Genomic DNA, 19,847 nt, shown 5'->3' with positions numbered 1-19,847 from the left:
GCGACATAACCGCAATGTCCCCGGTTTGATTCCAGCCAGAGACCTTTGTCGCATGTCATACCCATCTCTCTCTCTCCTGGTTTCCTGTCTGCCTTCTCACCACCCACTATCCAATGAAGGCAAAAATACCAAAAAAAAAAAAAATCTTAAAAAAGAAAATATCCAGTTCTCTGATAAGAAAGTTGTAAGTACAAGCCAATTTAAAAAAACTTTGAGGTAGGAGTTAACTACGACTCCCAATGTGCAATGTGTTTCAACTAGAAACATTAAATGAGGTGGAGGTGCAACACTAAATCAATGGAGTGCCCCTTTAAAGGATGAGTTCACAATTTTTCAAGTCTGTCTTAAAACAACAGTCAAGTGTTGCTTGCTGTAATCATTCCTCCTATTCATACTTCCTATTAAAAGATCCCCTTCAAATGTGCTTTCAGTGTAAGTGACTGGGGCCAAAGTCCACAGTGTGTCCACACAGTCATGTTGTGCAAAAATGTGTTTAAAAGTTTATCTGAAACTTATATGAGGCTTCAGCAATCTGTGTTAGTCATATCAAGTGGATATCTGCCACATTTACAGTCTTTTTAGCATCAAATTCCCTCTTTGTGTTTCCTTTGACAGTGTTTCCCCGTTGAGCTGCGCTGGAAGTTTAGTAACGAAAAGAGGGACTCTGGCACTAAAAAGACTGTAACGTTGAAAGATATCTACTTGATTTGACTAATTTGGACGGCTGAAGCTTCATATTAGCTTCAGATAAACTTTTAAATACATTTTTGCACAGAAGGAGGCCTGTGGATTTTGGCCCCCACCACTTACATTGTAAGTGCATTATGAAGGAATCTTCTAGTGGCCAGTATGAACAGGAGGAATGATTATGTCAAGAAAAACCTGTTTCAATGTCCATTTGGGCACCTGACTGTTGTTTTAAGACAGACTTGAAAATTGTGAACCTATCCTTTAAGTGGATGTGGAAGTATGGGGAAATTCATATAAAACAAATACTAATCCAATCTTCATGCTTCAAAAGAGAAATAAACAAAAATAAACAGCTCGCACACTGCTGGGATCCAATTTCCACTTATTTATTGCCCCAAGGTGACGTTTTGAGCACCACTGCTCTGATGAGTCTGATAAAGAGCAGTGGTGCTCGAAACATCACCTTGGGGCAATAAATAAGTGGAAATTGGAGCCCTGCAGTGTGCAAGCTGTTTATTTTGTTTATTTCTCGATTTGCTCACTTGCAGCCCAGCACTTGCCCTCTCTGGTTTGAATGTGTGTGTATACTCCTATCTTATACTTCAAAAGAGAGCCATAAGAATTCTAAATAAAACTACTTATACAGAACCAACAAACTCCTTATTTTTTTATTGAATTAAAGGCTCTAAAATGTCTGGTTGTTTTTAAAATGGTTCAAATTATGTATAGAGCAAAAAAATCAATCATTACCTGAAAGTATCCAAAAGTTTTTTAAAAAAAATGTTTAAAAAACAATTACTGAGGACCAATGTAAAAAAATAATTGTATTTCAGTCAAAAGTGAGGTAGTAAGTTTAAAAAAATGTTTCAAAATAATTTACTGAACAAATATAAAAATGGATGATCAGACACAAACATTGGCATAGAGGGATAGGGTACAGGATATGTAAGTTGTTTTTGTTTTGTATTGTTTTGTTTTTGTTGTTTGATGTTACCTTTTGAGGTCAAATAGGATGTGTTGTTATAAAGGTAAGTATAATAAGCTGAAGCTTCAGCCTGCACCTTTTTTGGACTGCAGAAGTCTTTAAAGGTGCAGTGTCTAGAATTTAGAGGCATCTAGTGGAACGGACGTGGCAGAAATGGAATATAATATTCATAAGTATGTTTTAATTAGTCTATAATCACCTGAAGCTAAGAATCTTTGTGTTTTCATTACCTTAGAAGGAGCCCTTTATATATACCTACAGAGCGGATCCTTTTCCACGGAGACCGCCATGTTGCATCGCCATGTTTCTACAGTAGCCAAGAATAGACAAACCAAACAGTGTCTCTAGAGAGGGCCTTTCGCATTTTTTGCAAGTTTGGCAGCCACCATATGTTCTCCTACATGTCTGGAAGGGGGAGGGGATTGGTATTCATTTGTTTGCAATCTGCAACCTCACCACTTGATGCCACTAAATCCTACACACTGCACCTTTAAGTTGTGTTATTGTGTTGTTTTCAACTGTGGTATCTCAGCATCTGCCTTTTTGTTATGCGTTTCCGTATGTAGTATGTAAATATGAATTTATATATTTATACATAGGATCTAATTATTTTTCTGTTATTGATTGCAGACCTAAATACATTTCATAATTTCAAATTTGGAAAGATTTCCTACTTTCCACATGAGTTCAAGACTACAAGGGGGGGGGGGGGGGGAAATAATCAATAGCCGTTAAATAGACTTAAAATCAAGATTAATTGACAAGGCTGGAGAGGTTAACCTTCAGCTTTGGCATGTAGCGGCACAACATCGCCCTCTTTTGCCTCGGACATCAAATGACATGTCTGCTTTTGTCAACCAGGCGAGTCAGACAGTCGTATCGTTTGGTTCTCCTGTAGCCAGCCAGCAACAACCAGCCGCCTGAATGTAGATCCGCATGGGCTACTACTCCTCCTCTTATCTCTCCAAATAACCCAGCGGAATCATAAGATAAGGATCCCAGGATGGTGTTAGTGCATGTCGGATATCTGGTTCTTCCTGTATTCGGCTCAGTAAGAAACAGAGGTACGGTATTAATATTAATATCGATCCAAAGACATGTGCCCTGTTTATCTTAATATTCACTGCAGCTGTTGGCTAGCTAGCTCGAGCTTAGCCGTTTGGTTAGCTTGCGTTAGCTAGCTTAAAGTTTTCGCTTAAATTACTCGCGAAAGTGCCCGAAACGTGGTACTACTTTAATTTGTATTCATGCTGATTCATATAAACCACCGAATAATGTATATTGCCGGTTGTAATTACTCCTAATTATAATACAAAAAACCGCCGTTAGAGATAAGCTAACTGGCTCTTTGGCTCCGGCTATATCTTGGATCGGAAACATTTCTCACAAAGGATTTCACATGCAGCGAGTGTACGATCCAAAATACGTGATGTGAAAAACACATTCCTGCACAGAGAATCGTTTTGGGACAACACCAGTAAGATATATATTTTATTCAGTCGGTTTTTAATTTTATAAACGTTATGGTGCGTTGTTTTTCTTTCCGTGTATTTGCACTGTAAAATACCGCAAAATAGACGTAGCCTCTCCAGCCAGTCAGCTTATCTGTGCCTGGATGATGTCATTTGAAGATCATCTGCTTCTGCCACAGCTCGCCGCTTTTTCCCACCGCGATTTTTTTAGTAATTATTATTCTTGTCAAACGGCCAATGTAGTAATCGATACATGGCCAGCGAGCGTCGGCTTCCCGAGGCATCAATTTTAACAGTCGCCTCTTCTGTTATTTGCTAATTGGCACTTCAGCAGCTGTTTGTTTGAAGCTGCCGAATTGCAAAAAAAAAAAGACCCGAGTCTTCCTGCACAGTTAAACACATGATAAAAGCTACAGTGTAACATTAATTTCATAACAGTGGCATCAGTGATTTCATTGTGCTTTTATTTCTGTTCTTATTTCCCTGTTTCATAGTATGGAGGCTGGCTCTACATTCTGCATTTATCAGATCTTTGTCGTCCCCCCCATTGTGTAGCTAATGATCATCTGCTGCTGTGTGGTGTGGCGTGGCCTCTGCCTGTTCTCTGCATTTAGCTGTATTGTGAATCCCTTCTTCATTTCCTCTTTCCATCAGAAGACGACATTGGTATTAAAAAGCACCCCCTCCCAAGATGTATTCAGCCATAGACTTTTCCATGTTAAGCAGACTAAAAAAAAACAACAATAGCTAACACCTAGAACAGAGCACCTTTTTTGTCTTTTTTTCTGTCAAATTGCTGTAGCACTGAGTAAACATTTTAGCTCCTTTTTTTAGATATCAGTTGAATGTCATTGTGTACCTCCCATCCAGTCTTGATAGACAACATGCTGTAAATTCCTGTAAAGTGGATACATTTTGCATGATCTCAAATACTGCACTGCATTGTTGAACACCAGAATTTGGCTCATCTTCCTTCTCTTCACACAAGGTGCAATGTACATGATGAAAGTGACCTATGATTTGGAAAAAAAACAAAAAAAAACATGCAAATTGGAACCACATGCATGCCATATTTATTGTTAAACTCAGCATTTCAGCAAATGCTGTCATGTGATCACTGGAAATGACTGAAAGTACACTGCACCTGCACACAACAACCTGCCATAACTTGTCTCCATTTTTGTGTAATCCTTTTGTTCCCTTTGCAAATTTCAAGCTTTGAATCACACTGAATTGTCAGGGCTGTTTGCCATTTAATAGGCAAACGAGACTCTAAACATATATAAGCAGGCAAAACACGCTCACTGGTGGTTCATTATTTCCCAATTTTTCCCCACTAACATAAGGCCAAAATGCTATCCATTTCACAGGGATGCCTATTTTCCTGCACTGCTAAAGAGATCCTCTATTAGTAATAACGTCTTTATTGTTTGGTTGTGGTCTCTCTTTACCTTTTGTTCTGGTAATAGTACTTTCAATGCATGGTCACATTTATGATTCATAATTTTTGGTTTTTGTTTTACTACATTGACTAGTGAAAATCCAATGTAATCTTTCTGTAGTAAAGATGTTACCCTGCTGTACTGGAATCATGTGCTGTAGCCAACACGTCTGCTCATTGGATGCCGCTTTTGTTCTTTTTAACCCTATATGGAGCATGGTGGGCCTTGCCTTCAGTCTATGTTGTTTATTTTTGTTGCATGGATTTATACTATTATTACAAACAAATAAGAAAAAAACACAAATTCCACATATACTAATATTTTTCAATAAAGAATATAGTGTTTTTCCTAACCTTCAGTGTGCTTCTTGCTGATTTCCATTTATTGTCCTCCCTCTCCCTTGTCCCTACCTGCCCCCCTCCCCTTCCCCTCTCCCTCCACCCCCCACCCACCTCCTCCTCTCCCTCTGTGACAAAGATAGACGATTTCCACGCTTCCTCCATCACAGGGCCTGAATGAGTCTATCTGCTGTCATTCATGGTGACGTTTGAAAACGCAGTGTGCTACTTACAGTTTAGACTTGAGCCTTTGACCCACAGCAGCAAGGTCATCTCTTGTCTGCCCGGCTACAGTGACGAGGTGTCAAGCTGAAAATATTGCTGGAAAGTCATACCGCTACCTCTGTCTGGTTGTGTTTAAACAAAAAAAAAAAAAATCACACTGCATTTTTCAAGCGTACTCCTAGTAAATGCAATGTAGACTTTGCCTATTTCATCATGATTACAAAAAATAAATAAAATCCTGCTGTTTACATCAGAATTCGTCATGTCTTTTACCCCGTCAAAGCAGATTAAACTCAAACTGTTGTGTAATTTTGCATCTTCTACTACAAGGACTGCACAATCTAAACTTTTAGCCTTCTGAAAAATTCACTGTTTGTTTCTGCCAGATGGATATAATGGAGCACAGCGTTTTGAATGTAGCTCCTCCGCATGCCTTTCTTGGGCCAAGATTTCTTTAAAACTTTCTAATAAAGGCTAAATTTGTTATTCCAATTTTTCAGCCATTTCTTAATCAAAAAGGTCTTTTCTAAGCCTGAGCGCTGTATTAAAAACATATTTCACTACAGCACAAGTAAGCCTGGCTTTTTCTCCCTGTTGAGTCTCGACAGCAGCCTGTTCGCTGCAGTTGCCAAATAGCTGTGGTTAGGGAGAGTAAAAAAAGCATTCAAGCTATTTCCTCTCGACTCCTGAATGTTCATACGGGAGAGGATCCAGTAGAGCTGTACTGTATGTGTAAGAAACAAGATACAGTAGATTTCAGTGAAGCACAGATGCATAATGTTAAATTTATCGCCTGGTTTCATTTATAGGGAGGAATGAATTGTTCTTTCAGGTCATATAGATAGAGACTTGGCACCTTAACAGTTTAATGTATATCTTCCAGACAGCCAGGTACTAATGGGTTCTCCCCTGAGTGCACTGACCCACTGTCAGCTGCAAAATTTACAAGAATTGAGCTGCACTGAAGATTATATACTGATAGTTGCAGACTTCCATCTGCTCTGATCCAGTCCCCTTTTCTGTGAATCAGAAGACCAGGAAACCAGAACCAGAGGTCAGAAATGAAATTAAAGAAATGAAAGCTCATGTTTTGTGTGCAGGAGCAAAAAAAAAAAGGTTTTCATTTTCATGGTATTTGTGGTAACCATCATTTTCCCACCCCCACAGAAGTATTTTTCACCATAGGTAAGAGGTAGGGCTTCATTAACATGCTATATCACACACAGTGACACTACATTTCACCCACAATTAATTCCAGCTAATCTCTCCCCTCAGGTGCCTGACAACTTCTCCTTATCCTCCACAGGATCCCATTTCAACCGGCAACAGCAACAGCAGCAGCAGCAGCACAGCCATGCTACCTCTTGCCGGCACTTCCAGTTAGGTCCTCAGGCCCCGCTGCCCATGGACTTCCCCATGCCCCACCCAGGGCAGCCACAGTCAGGCATTAACCCCCACCTGGCCCCTCCCGGCCACCAGCATGGCCCTCCACTCCACCCACCCCTCAACCCCCTGCCCACCCCCCAGTTCCAGGACATCCCTGCCCCTCCCTTCCTACCTCAGGCATTACACCAGCAATACCTCCTCCAGCAGCAGATCCTCGAGGCCCAGCACCGACACATCCTGCCACCCTCCAGGTATCCACACAGGGAAATGTACAGCACAAGAGAAAATGTTTAGCTGCTCTGTTTTCAGTTAACCTCATGGTTCAAGCAGCCCGTTGGGGACTTCAAACTCTTTGCAGTGACATCATATTTAAGGCCACTTCTTTTACAAACCTTTTTTTTCCAGGATGTATTCAAATGCTTGGTTATTTGTCTTAGTAGACGCACCCCAGAGAGAGTTCCTCACCAGCCCCACAGACTGCGGCCCGGCTACGAGTTTGCCCCCCCTCTTCATGTCCCTCCTCAGCCTGTGGTGCAGCAGCCCCGCTACCTGGCTGAGGGCACAGACTGGTAAGAAATGTATTATTATAAACCTATATGCACTCGTGTAGAGGCAAACTATACCAGATATTGTTGATTTGTTGGAACAGTTGACTGTCATGATGTAGATTTAGATTTATCACCAACAGAAACTACACCAAATGATAAAACATTATATAAAACTCACTTCTCTACTGATGATACTCGTACTCTAACTTGGACAAGACATCCTTGTTATTTGACGGCACCACACCACCGTTTAGTCCACCAAGTTAAATTTCAGGTGCAGTTGAGTTTGAGTCAAGACCAGCTCAAAGGTTTCAAGGCCAAGCTGAAAATCAGTTTCTGTTTGACAACAAAATAAGCAAACAATAGGATCCTTCTGCCAATTGTAACATTATTGCATAAGGTATTTCCTAGGGTTTAACAGGGAGGTACGACATACTCTCAGCAGCTCTATTTGAGACACTTCAGTCACTTCATAATTTGATATGCAGGAGAGAAACAAACGCAGACAAAGAGGAGCAAAAAATGCAGATTGTAAAAAAAACAAACATGAAGTTAAAATACTCAAAGAAAAATGGCAAAGCATGAAGCTAGTTGAAGATAAATCATACATCTACCAATTCACAGATCCAGGGGTATGGAGGGAATTCTCCTGATTTATTTTTTTTATTGCACCCAGGGTTAAAAGTATATATATATATACCAGTTGTACAGTGCTTTTTCTTTGTAATCTCTCTGAAGAAAGTGTACTAAGCAATAGCTAGTCAAGAAATATACTATTTATAGCAAGTAAAAAAAAGCTACTACAGGGCGGTCAAGGCTGGACTCAAGCACTACAGTGCCAATTCACACACAGCCAATGTTAGTGATTCCCAACCAGGGATACATGTACCCCAGGGAGTACTTCTGCAATTATCAGAGGGTATGTGAAAGACTGTGAAGTAGCTCAGCTAATTTGAAAAAACAGAAATAAACACACAAATAGGATTACAAATTAAAGTGAATATTTATACAACATGCTGACTGCAACGGACACACCTCCACCAACCTGAGTCAGCTGTAACACCTGAACACCACCTGCTCATCTGCTGTTGTCAGTTGTTACTAGTTCTTAAATAACATCTAGTTTGAAATGAATTCAAATGAATAAATTTTGAACATGACAGTCTGTGTTTATGAAGTCCTCTATCAGGGTGGTGGTACGTCAGATATAAAATGTTGGGAAACACTGGTTCAAGTAATGCTGTGGCTGTGAGGGGCTACTGCGCTGTTACCAAGAAAACGTGTGAAAAAATGACTCATGTGCCATTGAGTGCCTTGTTTTTCTGTTTCTGTCCAGGGATCTAAGTGTAGATGCTGGACTGCCCCCTCACCAGTACCACATCCACCCGCTACCGCAGCACTATCAGCACTACTTGACCTCTCCAAGGATGCACCACTTCCCTAGAAACAATGCCTCAACACAAGTGGTGAGCCCTTCCGCCTCATTGCAATCAATCACTTTCATCTCGATGAACTCCCAGCGATCCTCCTCTGGGTTTCTCAGATTGATCTCGATATCTAGCGACGGGGGATGACCTGTGGTTCCGTTTCTCCGATTTCCTTTGCAGAGCTGACGCTAGCTTCTTTTTTATCTGTCATGTCCCAGGTTGTCCATGAGATCAGAAACTACCCATATCCCCAGCTGCACTTGCTGGCTCTGCAGAGTCTCAACCCCTCCCGCCACGCGTCTGCTGTTAGAGAGAGCTACGAGGTTGGTGCCGCTACTTCTCTCCTCAGCAGACACACCAGTCTACACTAATTTATCATTGTTACTCTGTGACCAATGCTCTGGACAGGCTCGAGTGTGTAACTGATTTTCTTATTTCCAATTACTCCGGGCTCCAGATGCCTCAAATGGCCCAGCTGCCTTTAATCTCATGACATTTGTTTTCATTTGAGTAGGATGCAATTGTTTTCTAAAGAGGCTCTTTCTTGTTCCTTGAAGCACCAGTTTTATTGTTTTACATCAAAATATTGCACACTTCTTCGATTTTTGCATTTGAATGTTTTTATTAAAGAAATCCCTTTTATGTGTTGTTTCCTTTGTAGGAGCTTCTGCAGCTGGAGGACAGACTGGGCAGTGTAAACCGTGGAGCAGTCCAAACCACCATAGAGAGATTCACTTTCCCACATAAGTATAAGAAGGTAAGACTGGAGGCTTTTTTTACCTGCTAGCTACAGTAGGTGAGAGATCTTATTGATGTGGTCTTGTTCCAGTGGTGGAAGAAGTATCCAGATCCTTTACTTAAGTAAAAGTACCAATACAGCAATGTAAAAATACTCCATAAGTAAAAGTCCTTCATGAAAAATCCTACTTACGTATTAAAGTAGAAATGAGTAAAGAAATGAGTAAAAGTACTTAATTCGTCCCTCTGACTGATTTATTATTATATGTGACATCATTAGATTATTAATACTGATGCATCATTGTGTAAGCAGCATGTTACTGTTGTAGCTGCTGGAGGTGGAGCTAATTTGATCTACTTTATATACAGTTAGCTGGTTTAATCCAGTGGTTCCCAACCTAGGGGCTGGGTCCCAACAAAGGGTCACCAGATAAATCTGAGGGGTCATGAGATGATTACTGGGAGAGAAAAGAAGAAAAAACAAAGTTCTGATACACAAATCTGTTTTCAGTTGTTGGACTTTTTCTCTAATCTTTGATTTTTGGTGAAATATTGGATCATTTGAACATTTATTGAAATGGAACCATAAAAGAGGTTTAGAGGGAAAAATCACTATTTGGTGGAGCCAAACAGCTCATAAACATCTGAAATGTGACCCCAAATACACACTGCTGGTTTAATCTTTAATGATGTGTTGTATTTTAAAAGCTTGTTATATTATCCATTGTGTCAAATTTTCATCTGAAAAGTAACTAAAGCTGTCAAATAAATGTAGTGGAGTAGAAAGTACAATATTGTATTGAAATGTAGTGGAGTGGAAATATAAAGTAGCATCAAATGGAAATACTCAAGTAAAGTACAAGTGCCACAAAATTGTACATAAGTAAATGTACTTAGTTACTTTCCACCACTGTCTGGTACAAACGAAGCATTGGGCAAGAGAGAAGTTGCACTGGATGTTAAAGAATGGAATAGAAAAGGGTCGGGAGGATCAAAGAGGGGAGAGCGTAAGGGGGGGGGGGGCATCGCAACTCTCGCAGCAGTTCAAAGGTCAAACTAATTTCCGTCGGCAGATTAGTGAGACAGGTCTGCAGTGTGCACAATTCAAGGCGAGGGATGACTCATCGGGCTGTCTGCAGATATGTGCGTGAAATGAATTTTAAAAACTGTCTATACTGAATATGACCCCAATACTCGGGGAAAGAGTCAGATCATTTGGTACAGAGTGAGTGAGCAGAAGTAATTTAGTCTTTTCCATCTTTTTTTTTTTTTTTTTTCTGAGAAGCATGATTAGGTGACTCTTTTCTTTTCCTCGTCTGGGCTGACTCAGAGACACCCGTGGTGTAAACATAACACACAGCAGCACGACATACTTTTAATAATTAAAGTCTGTTTGCCTCTGCGTGGTGCTCTGTGCAGAGAATACCCCAGGACCTGAAGATGTGTCTGGATGACGAGGAGCTGGACACTGATGAGAAGTGCACCATCTGTCTGTCAATGCTGGAGGATGGAGAGGATGTCAGGTACAACCAGACTGTCATCTTTTGCTTTTTTTAAAAGAGGAAAATGCTTGATGTGCAGATGTGGATGCAACTGCGTTTTGTCAGATAATATGTTGTCTCCTGGGAATTTGTTTTACCCGTTCTGGTTCTGGATTATTTTTTGGTATATCTGTTGGCGAGTGCTGGGTGTACCTCTATGTTTCTTGCCTGGTGAGGTTTTGGTCTGACATTATGGAATGTCTCATTTGCTCATAGTATTTGTTTTTGCAGCCAACCTCTACAATGCAGTGGACCTTCACACAATGATGTGACTGAACTTTACTCCTCAGACAACACTATTCCTGCTAATTAGACCTCAGGGAGACCACTTCACATTGCCTACTTTATATAACCCTTCAGAATCGATGCACATAATCCTTAGTCTAAGCAGTTTTTAACCCTAAATTGGTTCTGCCACGTAAGTTCAAAGCATCAGGTTTGAAAATCCTATCACAGGATTTTCTTGAAAAAACTCCCTGAAGGCAACATTAGCATTTCATAAAATCTTATGATGTGTGTCCAGTGTTTTGATCTGTCTAACTGGCAAAGTGACAGAACATTTTATCTTAGTCTCTGGAAAAAAAGGACTAACTAATAAAGTAGTTGAAACTTAAGGTTGGCTAAGGTTGAGGGTATCTGGTTATATGAAAATGGACGAAGAAAATAGAGCAGAGATGCATTTAGAGTTTGGTTATGCTTAAAGCAGACTCAAAATCTCAGAGGTATGCTGTAGTACTTCATCTTTATACTATTCTAAGCCTGCAAAATATATTGTTTATGCAGCTTGTTACAGTGGGAGTCCATAAGTTCTCAATTCATCCAAGCATTCATCATACATGCTTTTGGAAAGTTTGTCTGCACCTGTTTGTTTTTTTTTGATTTTTCATTTTGTCCTTGTAAAGCACTTTGTAATCTCTGGTTTTGATAAGTGCTATATAAATAAATGCTATTATTATTTAGGTGTTAGGCTTTTGAGTGTCACTTTAAGAAAAACATATGCATTTGGTTCTGTTCACACATGGCACTAAAATGCATCTCAGGCGATAATAAGCGGACAGCTGTAAATAAATAAATAATTATTTACACTTTGAGAGATGGTGAAGGACTCCTGCGGTAAAAACTTTTATGCTCCTGAAGGACAGCATATCATGTGCATATCACATTGTTGAAGTCAATACCACACAGAAAAAATAAAAATGTGAGTTGTGAAACGAAATTCGATCACATGAGGTCACTTGAGACGCATTCTGATGTCAAATGTGAACCACAGTCAGACTCGACTGGATCTATTCTGGACACAATCTGGATACTGGACACGACAGGCCTGTAAGTCACATACATGTAGAAGTTTGAAGGCCTTTAACTTCAGCTGTTACATCCAGCTGTTAGAACTTTCCTTATTGGTTTGATTTAATGACAACATTGTAATGTATTTATAAAATACAACATATCAGACTTTGTTGTTGATAAATTGATAAAGTTCTTACTTCCTTATTGTCCTTTATCAAGATGAAGACAGGCATTCAGTATCTGACGTTGAAAAATATTAGAAAATCTGAACTGAAAAAAATGAAAATTTAATCATATGAACAAACAATTGAAAAAAAATGTCAGGAAGAAGACTAGAGCTGTAACAAATTATTTTCATTTAAAAAAAAATTATATTCTTAATTAATCGATAAAAGTTTTGTCTATGAAATTTCAGAAAATTGTGAAAAATGCCCCTTATGATTTCCATAAGTCAAAGATGACCTATTTAAATTGCTTGCGTTATCCGACCAACAGTCCAAACCCCAAAGATATTTAGTTTACTAAATTAACGTATAGACTTTGGAGAAGTTTGAACCAGTAAATGTTTGGCATTGTTTGAAAAATGATTGAAACAATTACTTAATTATCAAAATACTTGCAGATTAATTTTTTCGTTGATTGACTAATTGTTTTAGCTCTAAAGGAGACAAGGTCAAAAATATCATAGACACCAAAAAAAAAGAAATCTTTTCATCAAAGACAACAGTTGTAAATATCAATATACTACAAAGTTAAATATGGAAAACATGTTAACTCTTAATTCTGTCTTTCAGACATTGATTAGCCTTTGCTTTAAAGGTAGAAAGTTTTGACTGGGGCTGTAACTAACAATTATTTTTTATTATCAATTAATCTGCAGATGATTTTCTTGTTAAGTTGTTTTATCTACAAAATGTCAGAAAATAGTGAAAATACTCGTTATAATTTCCCAGTCAAAGGTTACGTCTTAAGATGTTTTATTTTTTTCTGAACAGCCCAAAACCCAAAGATATTCCATCAACTATCATGTATGACAAAGAAAAGTGTTAAATCATCACATTTGAGATGCTAAAAGAATCTAATTTTGGGGGCATATTTGCTTTAAAAATTACTAAAACCATTATTCGATTGTCAAATTAATTGCTGAGATTGATGTCAATAATTTAACAAAATAATTTTACAAAAACTATCTTTGTGTAATGTCTGGTGTTAGACACTTACTGATCAGCTGATGTCTTGCTGACTCCTGCTATTGCTGCTTCAGACTGATGGTTAACGTTACTCCTCACCACGCTGCAAGAAGTGCACTGTCCACACTGCAAAAAATATCTTCCATATGTCCTAATGCTGATATAGGAATATTCAGAGTTTGCTGCTTAATTACTTTCAGAGTAGTCTGCAGTCACATGTTAACTGTTGAAGTTAGCAAGCTGTAGGATGTTGATGAAGTCCTACAGCAGCTCCCGCCATGTTTTTTGATGCAACTGAGGTTCACTAGTCTCTCACGTGGCCAGATCTCATTGTGCGAAGAACCAAAGGCTGGTCATGTTAGACTAACAGGATTAAAGCTTCATGCATCCAAGGGAAAAGGCATATATTAAAAGATCAATCTCGGGATTCTATGAATCGATATCGAGTCATTCAAATGAAGATCGAGTTGAATCGGAAAATCTATTTTTTTTAAACCCAGTCCTTTTATGTAGATACATAAAATGTTAATTAACTGACTGATACATTTGTACTGCATTAATTTAAAATCCTAACCCTGTCTCTTCTGTCTCTTTAGGAGATTACCCTGCATGCACCTCTTCCACCAGGCGTGCGTGGACCAGTGGCTGGCCACCAGCAGGAAATGCCCCATATGCAGAGTGGACATTGAGACCCAGCTGACCCCCGACAGTTGATAGCACCTGTCGACTCCTGCAGCTTTGGATCTGGTCTCGTGATTCTCCATCGCCTCCCTCTCCTCTCTCTGGTGGGAGGGGGGGGGAAAGCTCTGCCAAACACCCCTCTTCCCCTCTGCATCACTCAATGAGCCTGCCTTCTGAGACAGCTGTGACAGAGGGATCAACAAAGCACACTCACCTACAACACAGCGAGGGATTGGGGTTGATGCGTAGATAGGTGGCTGGACTGAAGGTTGGTTGAATGGACTTACTGGATGTAAAAGGTAGGAACGGACACGTATGAACAGATGTGCTGAGGCTTCACACGACTCTGTCCGACTGTGCACCCTGTGTACTTTTCTCCGTACAGCTACCAAGAGAGGACACTCTGACTACCAACCACCCCAGCTTGTGTGGCGTATTAAGGCCATTTCTCTGCCACTATATCTAAACCCCTTCCCAGGCCTGTGAAAAATCCTTTAAGCTGCACTCTGCCCAAGCCCTCAGCACATCTGTACAGAACATTATCAAATGATTAGCATGAGGTTGTTTGGTGTGAGCCCTTGTAGCTGAACGCTTGTGGTGTAATGGAGTATAGTACTGAATAAGTATTTACAGAGTAACAGTGTTGTGTAGCAAGCAAAAGCCTTTTCGCTTTGAGAAATATGTTTGTGAAAAATAAAACCTACAGAGAGGGTGAATACAGCTCTAACAGTGAGAATTATCAGCGTGTTAAATCTCCATGGGCGACGAGGAGAGAGCTGGTTGTGTGTAAAAAGGCCAAAAACCCCTCGTTCTTGTCTAACATGGTTTTGGATTTACAGTTAGTAGATGCCATCAGAGTTGATGCTAAACCCGCAAACTGCAGGCATGGCTTCCAGTGATCTGTGTAGTGTCGTAGTCGGGCCTCTATAATCTAGAGCAGAGGCCTGAGATGTGCATGCTGTATGGCAGGCTTGGGCTGTGTTGTTATTGTGGAGCAGTAGAAACAGGGACTGTGTCTGTGCATGTGAACCGTATACTATGACTCCGACGATCCCACTCATTCATAGAGGAGGACAAGAATGCACCAAGAAAAAAAAACAAAACCCTTTTCCCCCACCCTCCCTTTACACCCTTCCCCACTCATCCTGAGTAGACCAAAGTTGCCCTTAGACACCGATCTCAGACCATTGTAGCATTTCTCTCCTAACGTTAGGATTCAAAGAGCTGCTAGCGGGTCTGTGTCTAACAGCAACTCCTCTCTGTGGCCTCGCTCATGGCATGATCATGAGAGGCCGGCATGGGCTTGAGGATGCAGTGCCTGAGTCTTGCCATTAGAGTGAATAAAATCTGACATTTGTATTACCTTTTACCAGAACCTTATTGCCTATCGAACAAGCACATGTGATTTCTATATACAGTGAATTGCCTCTGTTGTGTATCGGCTCCTTTCATTTCAATCTAAGTTGATAAAAGACTGTCCGGTGTTACAGGGAAAATACAAACTAGTTTGCCTGTGATATGTGCTAGAATGTGTATGATTGCCCCCCACCTCCCCCTCCCCCATGGTAGTAGTGTATGGTATTGCTAGAACAACTGTGATAATGTTCAGTGATAGAAGCCGTTTTCTCTATATCATGCATGAAACATGTCGGCGTAGTTTCACTTGAAGGAGGGTGAAAGGGAGAAAAAGCCATCCATTTGAAAAATACCAAACAATTGTTCTTAACATTAAGTTTAAAATTTTATTTCAATTGTCTTTTTCTGCCATTTGTTTTCTTTTTTTTTCATTTTACTTGTAATTTTATTTAATTTTTTTTTTTTTTTTAGCTCACATGCCAATTTGGACATGGTACTAATATGCCGAGTCCTTGTCCATTTTAACCACAGTGAAGAAAAAGCTGCAATGCTGCAAAAACATATTTATTGTTGTTCTAATGTAGCTTGTGTTTTGTAAATGCACTATAATATGGAGTTGCCTGATTTTTTGGTTTGGTGGTGTGGGTTCTTCTTGTCCTAGATTTTGTGTTTCTATTCAGTTCCAAGTATTTTCATGCTTCCTTGTGTATTATTGGAGGGTAACTTGACTGTTTGTGTTGCGTTTTTATTTTCTCTTTATGTATGAAACCTCCATCCAAAAAACTACAGATGGATGAAAATGGAGGTTTGCTAGTTCACATAGAATGCTGTGATTAAAGATGCCTTAAGTATTTAACAATCATTATTTATTACTAACTGTAGCTAGCTAGCTATTGTGGTGGAATATTTAATGTCTCTATCTCATAACTTTGCAATTTAATCAATATATTTATTTAAAATAACACAAAATATTAAAAAAAAGGATACCTCATTATGCATTGGTCGGTGGGGATGCTTTTGCATGCCGTCTGTGTTTTCTTTTTCAAAGGAGAAAAAAAGAAACTTGTTGAAAAATTGACTGGGTTTGTTCCCAACACATTTTCTAGCCAGCATGGTGCTGTTGATCTGGATTACATTCCATTCATTTCATCTCTTGATTTTATCTTTTCAACTGTTTTTTTTTGTTGTTTCTTTTAAACACAGTCCCTGCTTTGGTCCAAAGTTAGACGACAGGGTACAGCCCTCTCTTTTTTTTTGTCTTAGTACAGTTAGCTCGCTTTTGTTATGATACTGCTTTATTTCCCATATTCAGTCATATTTGATTTTATATATTTTTTTGTTTTAATTTGACCATGTTCATGATATTCCATCATATCTGGATCTCAATTTAATGCTTATTATTTTAGGACCCACATAATGAGCGGTATTATTTGTTCTTATGTATTGCTGGCAATTGCTTTGTGTGGGATTTTGGGAAGTATCTAACATGCTAACTTGAGCCATTGATCTTATTGAGCAAATTTCTGGTGTACTGTGGTTATACAATATAGATAGCGTGTTTTACACCTGGGTATAAGCTAACTACGTTTTCGGTGTGCATTTCTTATTAATACTCTACTAATCCTGCAAATTATTATAACATGGATTGGAATGAAGCTGGCTGGTCTTACTATTATTATTATTATTATTATTATTTCATTTCGTGCTCTCACTGGCCTTACCCCATGTCCTCCACAGTGTACCCCATTACTCCAGAGCGAACTGGACAGTAGCCATAGTATTAACTCAAGCTCATGAACCGGAATGAACAGTAGAACTTAAAGCACAAGCTTTTTAATGCATGTCCTTCTCAGGTTTTCCTATGTGTATGTGGGAGTAGCTCTGTAGATGTGTTTAATATGATGCTGTACCTTCTTGAATATTTCAGATGTTTCTTTGCTGCTGAAAAAATGTTGATTATTAACCTGCCAGTGAAAAAGGGAAGTGGCCATCTTTGTACAACACACTGCTGTTTTGCTGTAACCGCGCAATGTTTTATGATCTTGAGTATTTTATAGAAAAGTAGAAGTATGTATCAATAATATGAAAGCAATAGCTAAATCATAATGAAGAATAACATGATCAGTGAATATTGTGGAAAATCTTTAGATTCACTTTGGGTGGATTTTGTACTGTATTTATTACTAATGATGATGCAAAAAGTTGCATAGCTTAACCCAAACTGTTCTGTCTCTTTTTTATTTATTGTCTTGTATATGATCTTTTTGTATGTGTTTTTCAAATAAACTGCCTAAAATGCTGAGAACAAATCTAATGTACGGTGTTTTTTGGTGCTTGCTGTATTTATTTACCATAAAAATACATGAACTCTGTACACCGTTCTGTACACACATCTATCACATGTCTGTCCTTCTTGGAAGAGGGATCCGTCCTCTGTTGCTCTTCCTGAAGTTTCTCCCATTTTTTTTCGCTGTTAAAGGTTTTTTTTATGGAATTTTTCCTTATCTGATCGAGGGTCTAAGGATAGAAGATGATGTACTGCTGTACAGATTGTAAAGCCCCCTAAAGGAAAACTTGATTTGTGACATTGGGGTATACAAATAAAAACTGACTTGACTGGAGAAAAAACTGTAGAGTTGTCAATTTGAATTACATATTATGGCTGATATTAGCTTGTAGCAGATATACAGTATATGTATCATCATATATGTCGGCTGGTAAACTAACAAACTGCAGCACAAACAAAGACATGTTTCGGGTTCATAAACAGTGTCCTTGTCCTACTTAGTACATGTATTGGTCATAATTACAAACAAATTTAAAGGATCCTTATCAAAAATGTTTGTTAAAAAAATAATAAATCATTATTGTTAGCCTAAAAGATTCCAGACATGTTCCCAAACAAATCCTGTACACTTGAGGTCAGACTGCAGCTTGGAAATCATAATTTTATTACTAAATAAACTTGGAAGGCTGTCATTATTTTCCCCAGAAACAACATGTCAATATGTCAAGTATAAATATAAAATCTGAGTATTTTCGTCCCAATTCATGTTCAAATAATGTGGGAATATATTACAGAATAACAGTGTAATTTTGGGTCATTAAAGCACATTTACTAATGCTAATCTGTCTGGTTTACATTTCTCTCAGCCATTTTCCAATGCATGCTTTCTAAAATACAAATATTTAAAAAAGAAAACTGCTCAAAAGTAGCAACAAAAAGAAATATTCCAAGTACAAATGACATGATGTTTTTTTGGGGACTGTTTCCTGGCTTCCTTTTTCATCCTGAGGGTGTCAGGTGATTGACACTAAGCAGAGTGTAACATGATGTGCGTTATGATCTGAAAACACTTAATAGATGAAACAGAAAAAGAAGATGAAATAAAGACTAAATGTTTGTTGTGTTGGATTATCTATTTTGGACAATTTTCAGGCCTGTGGAGGTTAATTTTCTCATGTACAGGTTGGTAGCAAATGGCTTTTTTTTAATGAAATTAGAAGAGGGGCAACCAAAACAGTTGGCATAAACTTAAAAAACTCCTTTCAACTTGACAAAGTTACATTCAGGTCTCAAAGCTCATCTAGCATGCTGTAAAAAAATAGATGACAAAAAAGTCTCTAAAGGAAATGCTCACCCGTTCTTTGTTTCCAACGACCTGCTCCTAATACCTCGGGTAGAGCACTCGCTGAATCTGCCCGTCGGCTTTTTGAGTGTCCAGCCACTTCCCACACTGGAAGATGGTTGTGACTGAGTTGGCTGTGTTGGTCACTTCAACACACTCTAAATACCACCCACAGTTGGAGCGGGTGTTGTCGTGCTCCACTTTGATCCTCAGCAGCTCCCCGAGGTCCAGCATCTCAAGTACAAAGCAGTCCGTTTGCCCACGTTCAAAAAGGTTGCGGAACTTCTGCCGTAGATGACGCCTCCCTGAGTCACCGTTGACGCCATAGATGGTGATGAAAACGTTGGCGTCTGTGCCGGCCCCTTTGACGTCCCCAGTGATGATGATGATCTCATACTTGACAGGCACCAGGTTACGGACTTTGCTCGCAAAGCTCTCGATGGACTTGTAGCACTCAAATGTCAGGAACTGGTCCTTCTTGGCTGCCAGAGGGATTTGTGCATTACAGTGGAAGAAATACCTAAACATGAGGGGAAGGCTTGGAGTCACATCAACACCATCAATGTGACATTTTGTATTTTATTATTTTATATAACATAATGTAGGTTGTGTGAGATTTCACTGACTTGTTTCCCAGCTCCTTCTCTGTCACCACCACCTCCATGATGTGCCAGAAAGCTTCATTCTTCACTTTCTTGCCGTCTTTCGTTATGTGGCCGAGGCAGATGCCGGCAATCTCTCCCACGTGCTTGGACGAAAACTCGAACGTGCCAGTGGCACCACTGTGAAAGGACAAAAAGTTAGAACTGCTAGCAGAGTGTGTGTTTGAACAGCGAACAATGAAATTCACTGGTCTGCCAGAGAGTTTTTCTTTTGTGCGTCTCATGGGATTAGCTCTCCTGAGAACAG

The 19,847-nt window shown here is 39.3% G+C and overlaps 2 protein-coding genes across 4 annotated transcripts in view; one reads left to right on the top strand and one right to left on the bottom strand.

Annotated features, from left to right (window-relative positions):
- The first annotated feature begins 1,501 nt into the window (after window positions 1-1,501).
- On the top strand, window positions 1,502-17,618 carry ark2cb (arkadia (RNF111) C-terminal like ring finger ubiquitin ligase 2Cb). 3 transcript variants are annotated; one of them, XM_067613239.1, is made up of 8 exons: window positions 2,373-2,739; window positions 6,459-6,789; window positions 6,976-7,107; window positions 8,423-8,552; window positions 8,732-8,836; window positions 9,175-9,270; window positions 10,671-10,774; window positions 13,869-17,618. In XM_067613239.1, exons 1-8 carry the CDS (start codon window positions 2,679-2,681, stop codon window positions 13,984-13,986), a joined length of 1,077 nt encoding a protein of 358 aa, XP_067469340.1. In that variant the 5' UTR covers window positions 2,373-2,678; the 3' UTR covers window positions 13,987-17,618. The 3 variants fall into 3 exon arrangements, 2 of the variants coding, with proteins under 2 accessions (XP_067469340.1, XP_067469341.1); XM_067613240.1 differs by having other exon boundaries at window positions 2,375-2,739; window positions 6,979-7,107; XR_010931745.1 differs by lacking the exons at window positions 6,459-6,789; window positions 6,976-7,107; window positions 8,423-8,552; ... (2 more) ...; window positions 10,671-10,774; window positions 13,869-17,618 and adding an exon at window positions 3,642-4,941 and having other exon boundaries at window positions 1,502-2,739.
- A 731-nt stretch (window positions 17,619-18,349) lies between these two features.
- Window positions 18,350-19,847, bottom strand: part of loxhd1b (lipoxygenase homology PLAT domains 1b) — a 28,117-nt gene continuing 26,619 nt past the window's right edge. The window contains exons 42-43 of the mRNA XM_067575664.1: window positions 19,565-19,720; window positions 18,350-19,458 (exon numbers count right to left, since the gene is read on the bottom strand). Coding sequence (XP_067431765.1) covers window positions 18,978-19,458; window positions 19,565-19,720 — 637 coding nt within the window. The 3' untranslated portion in view covers window positions 18,350-18,977. The remainder of the gene's footprint in view (window positions 19,459-19,564; window positions 19,721-19,847) is intronic.

This window comes from Thunnus thynnus, chromosome 2 (genome assembly GCF_963924715.1).
Source record: "Thunnus thynnus chromosome 2, fThuThy2.1, whole genome shotgun sequence".
NCBI classification, from domain to species: Eukaryota; Metazoa; Chordata; class Actinopteri; order Scombriformes; family Scombridae; genus Thunnus; species Thunnus thynnus.
Note: the sequence above shows the minus strand (reverse complement) of the source record. Positions and strands in the feature narration are given on the sequence as shown.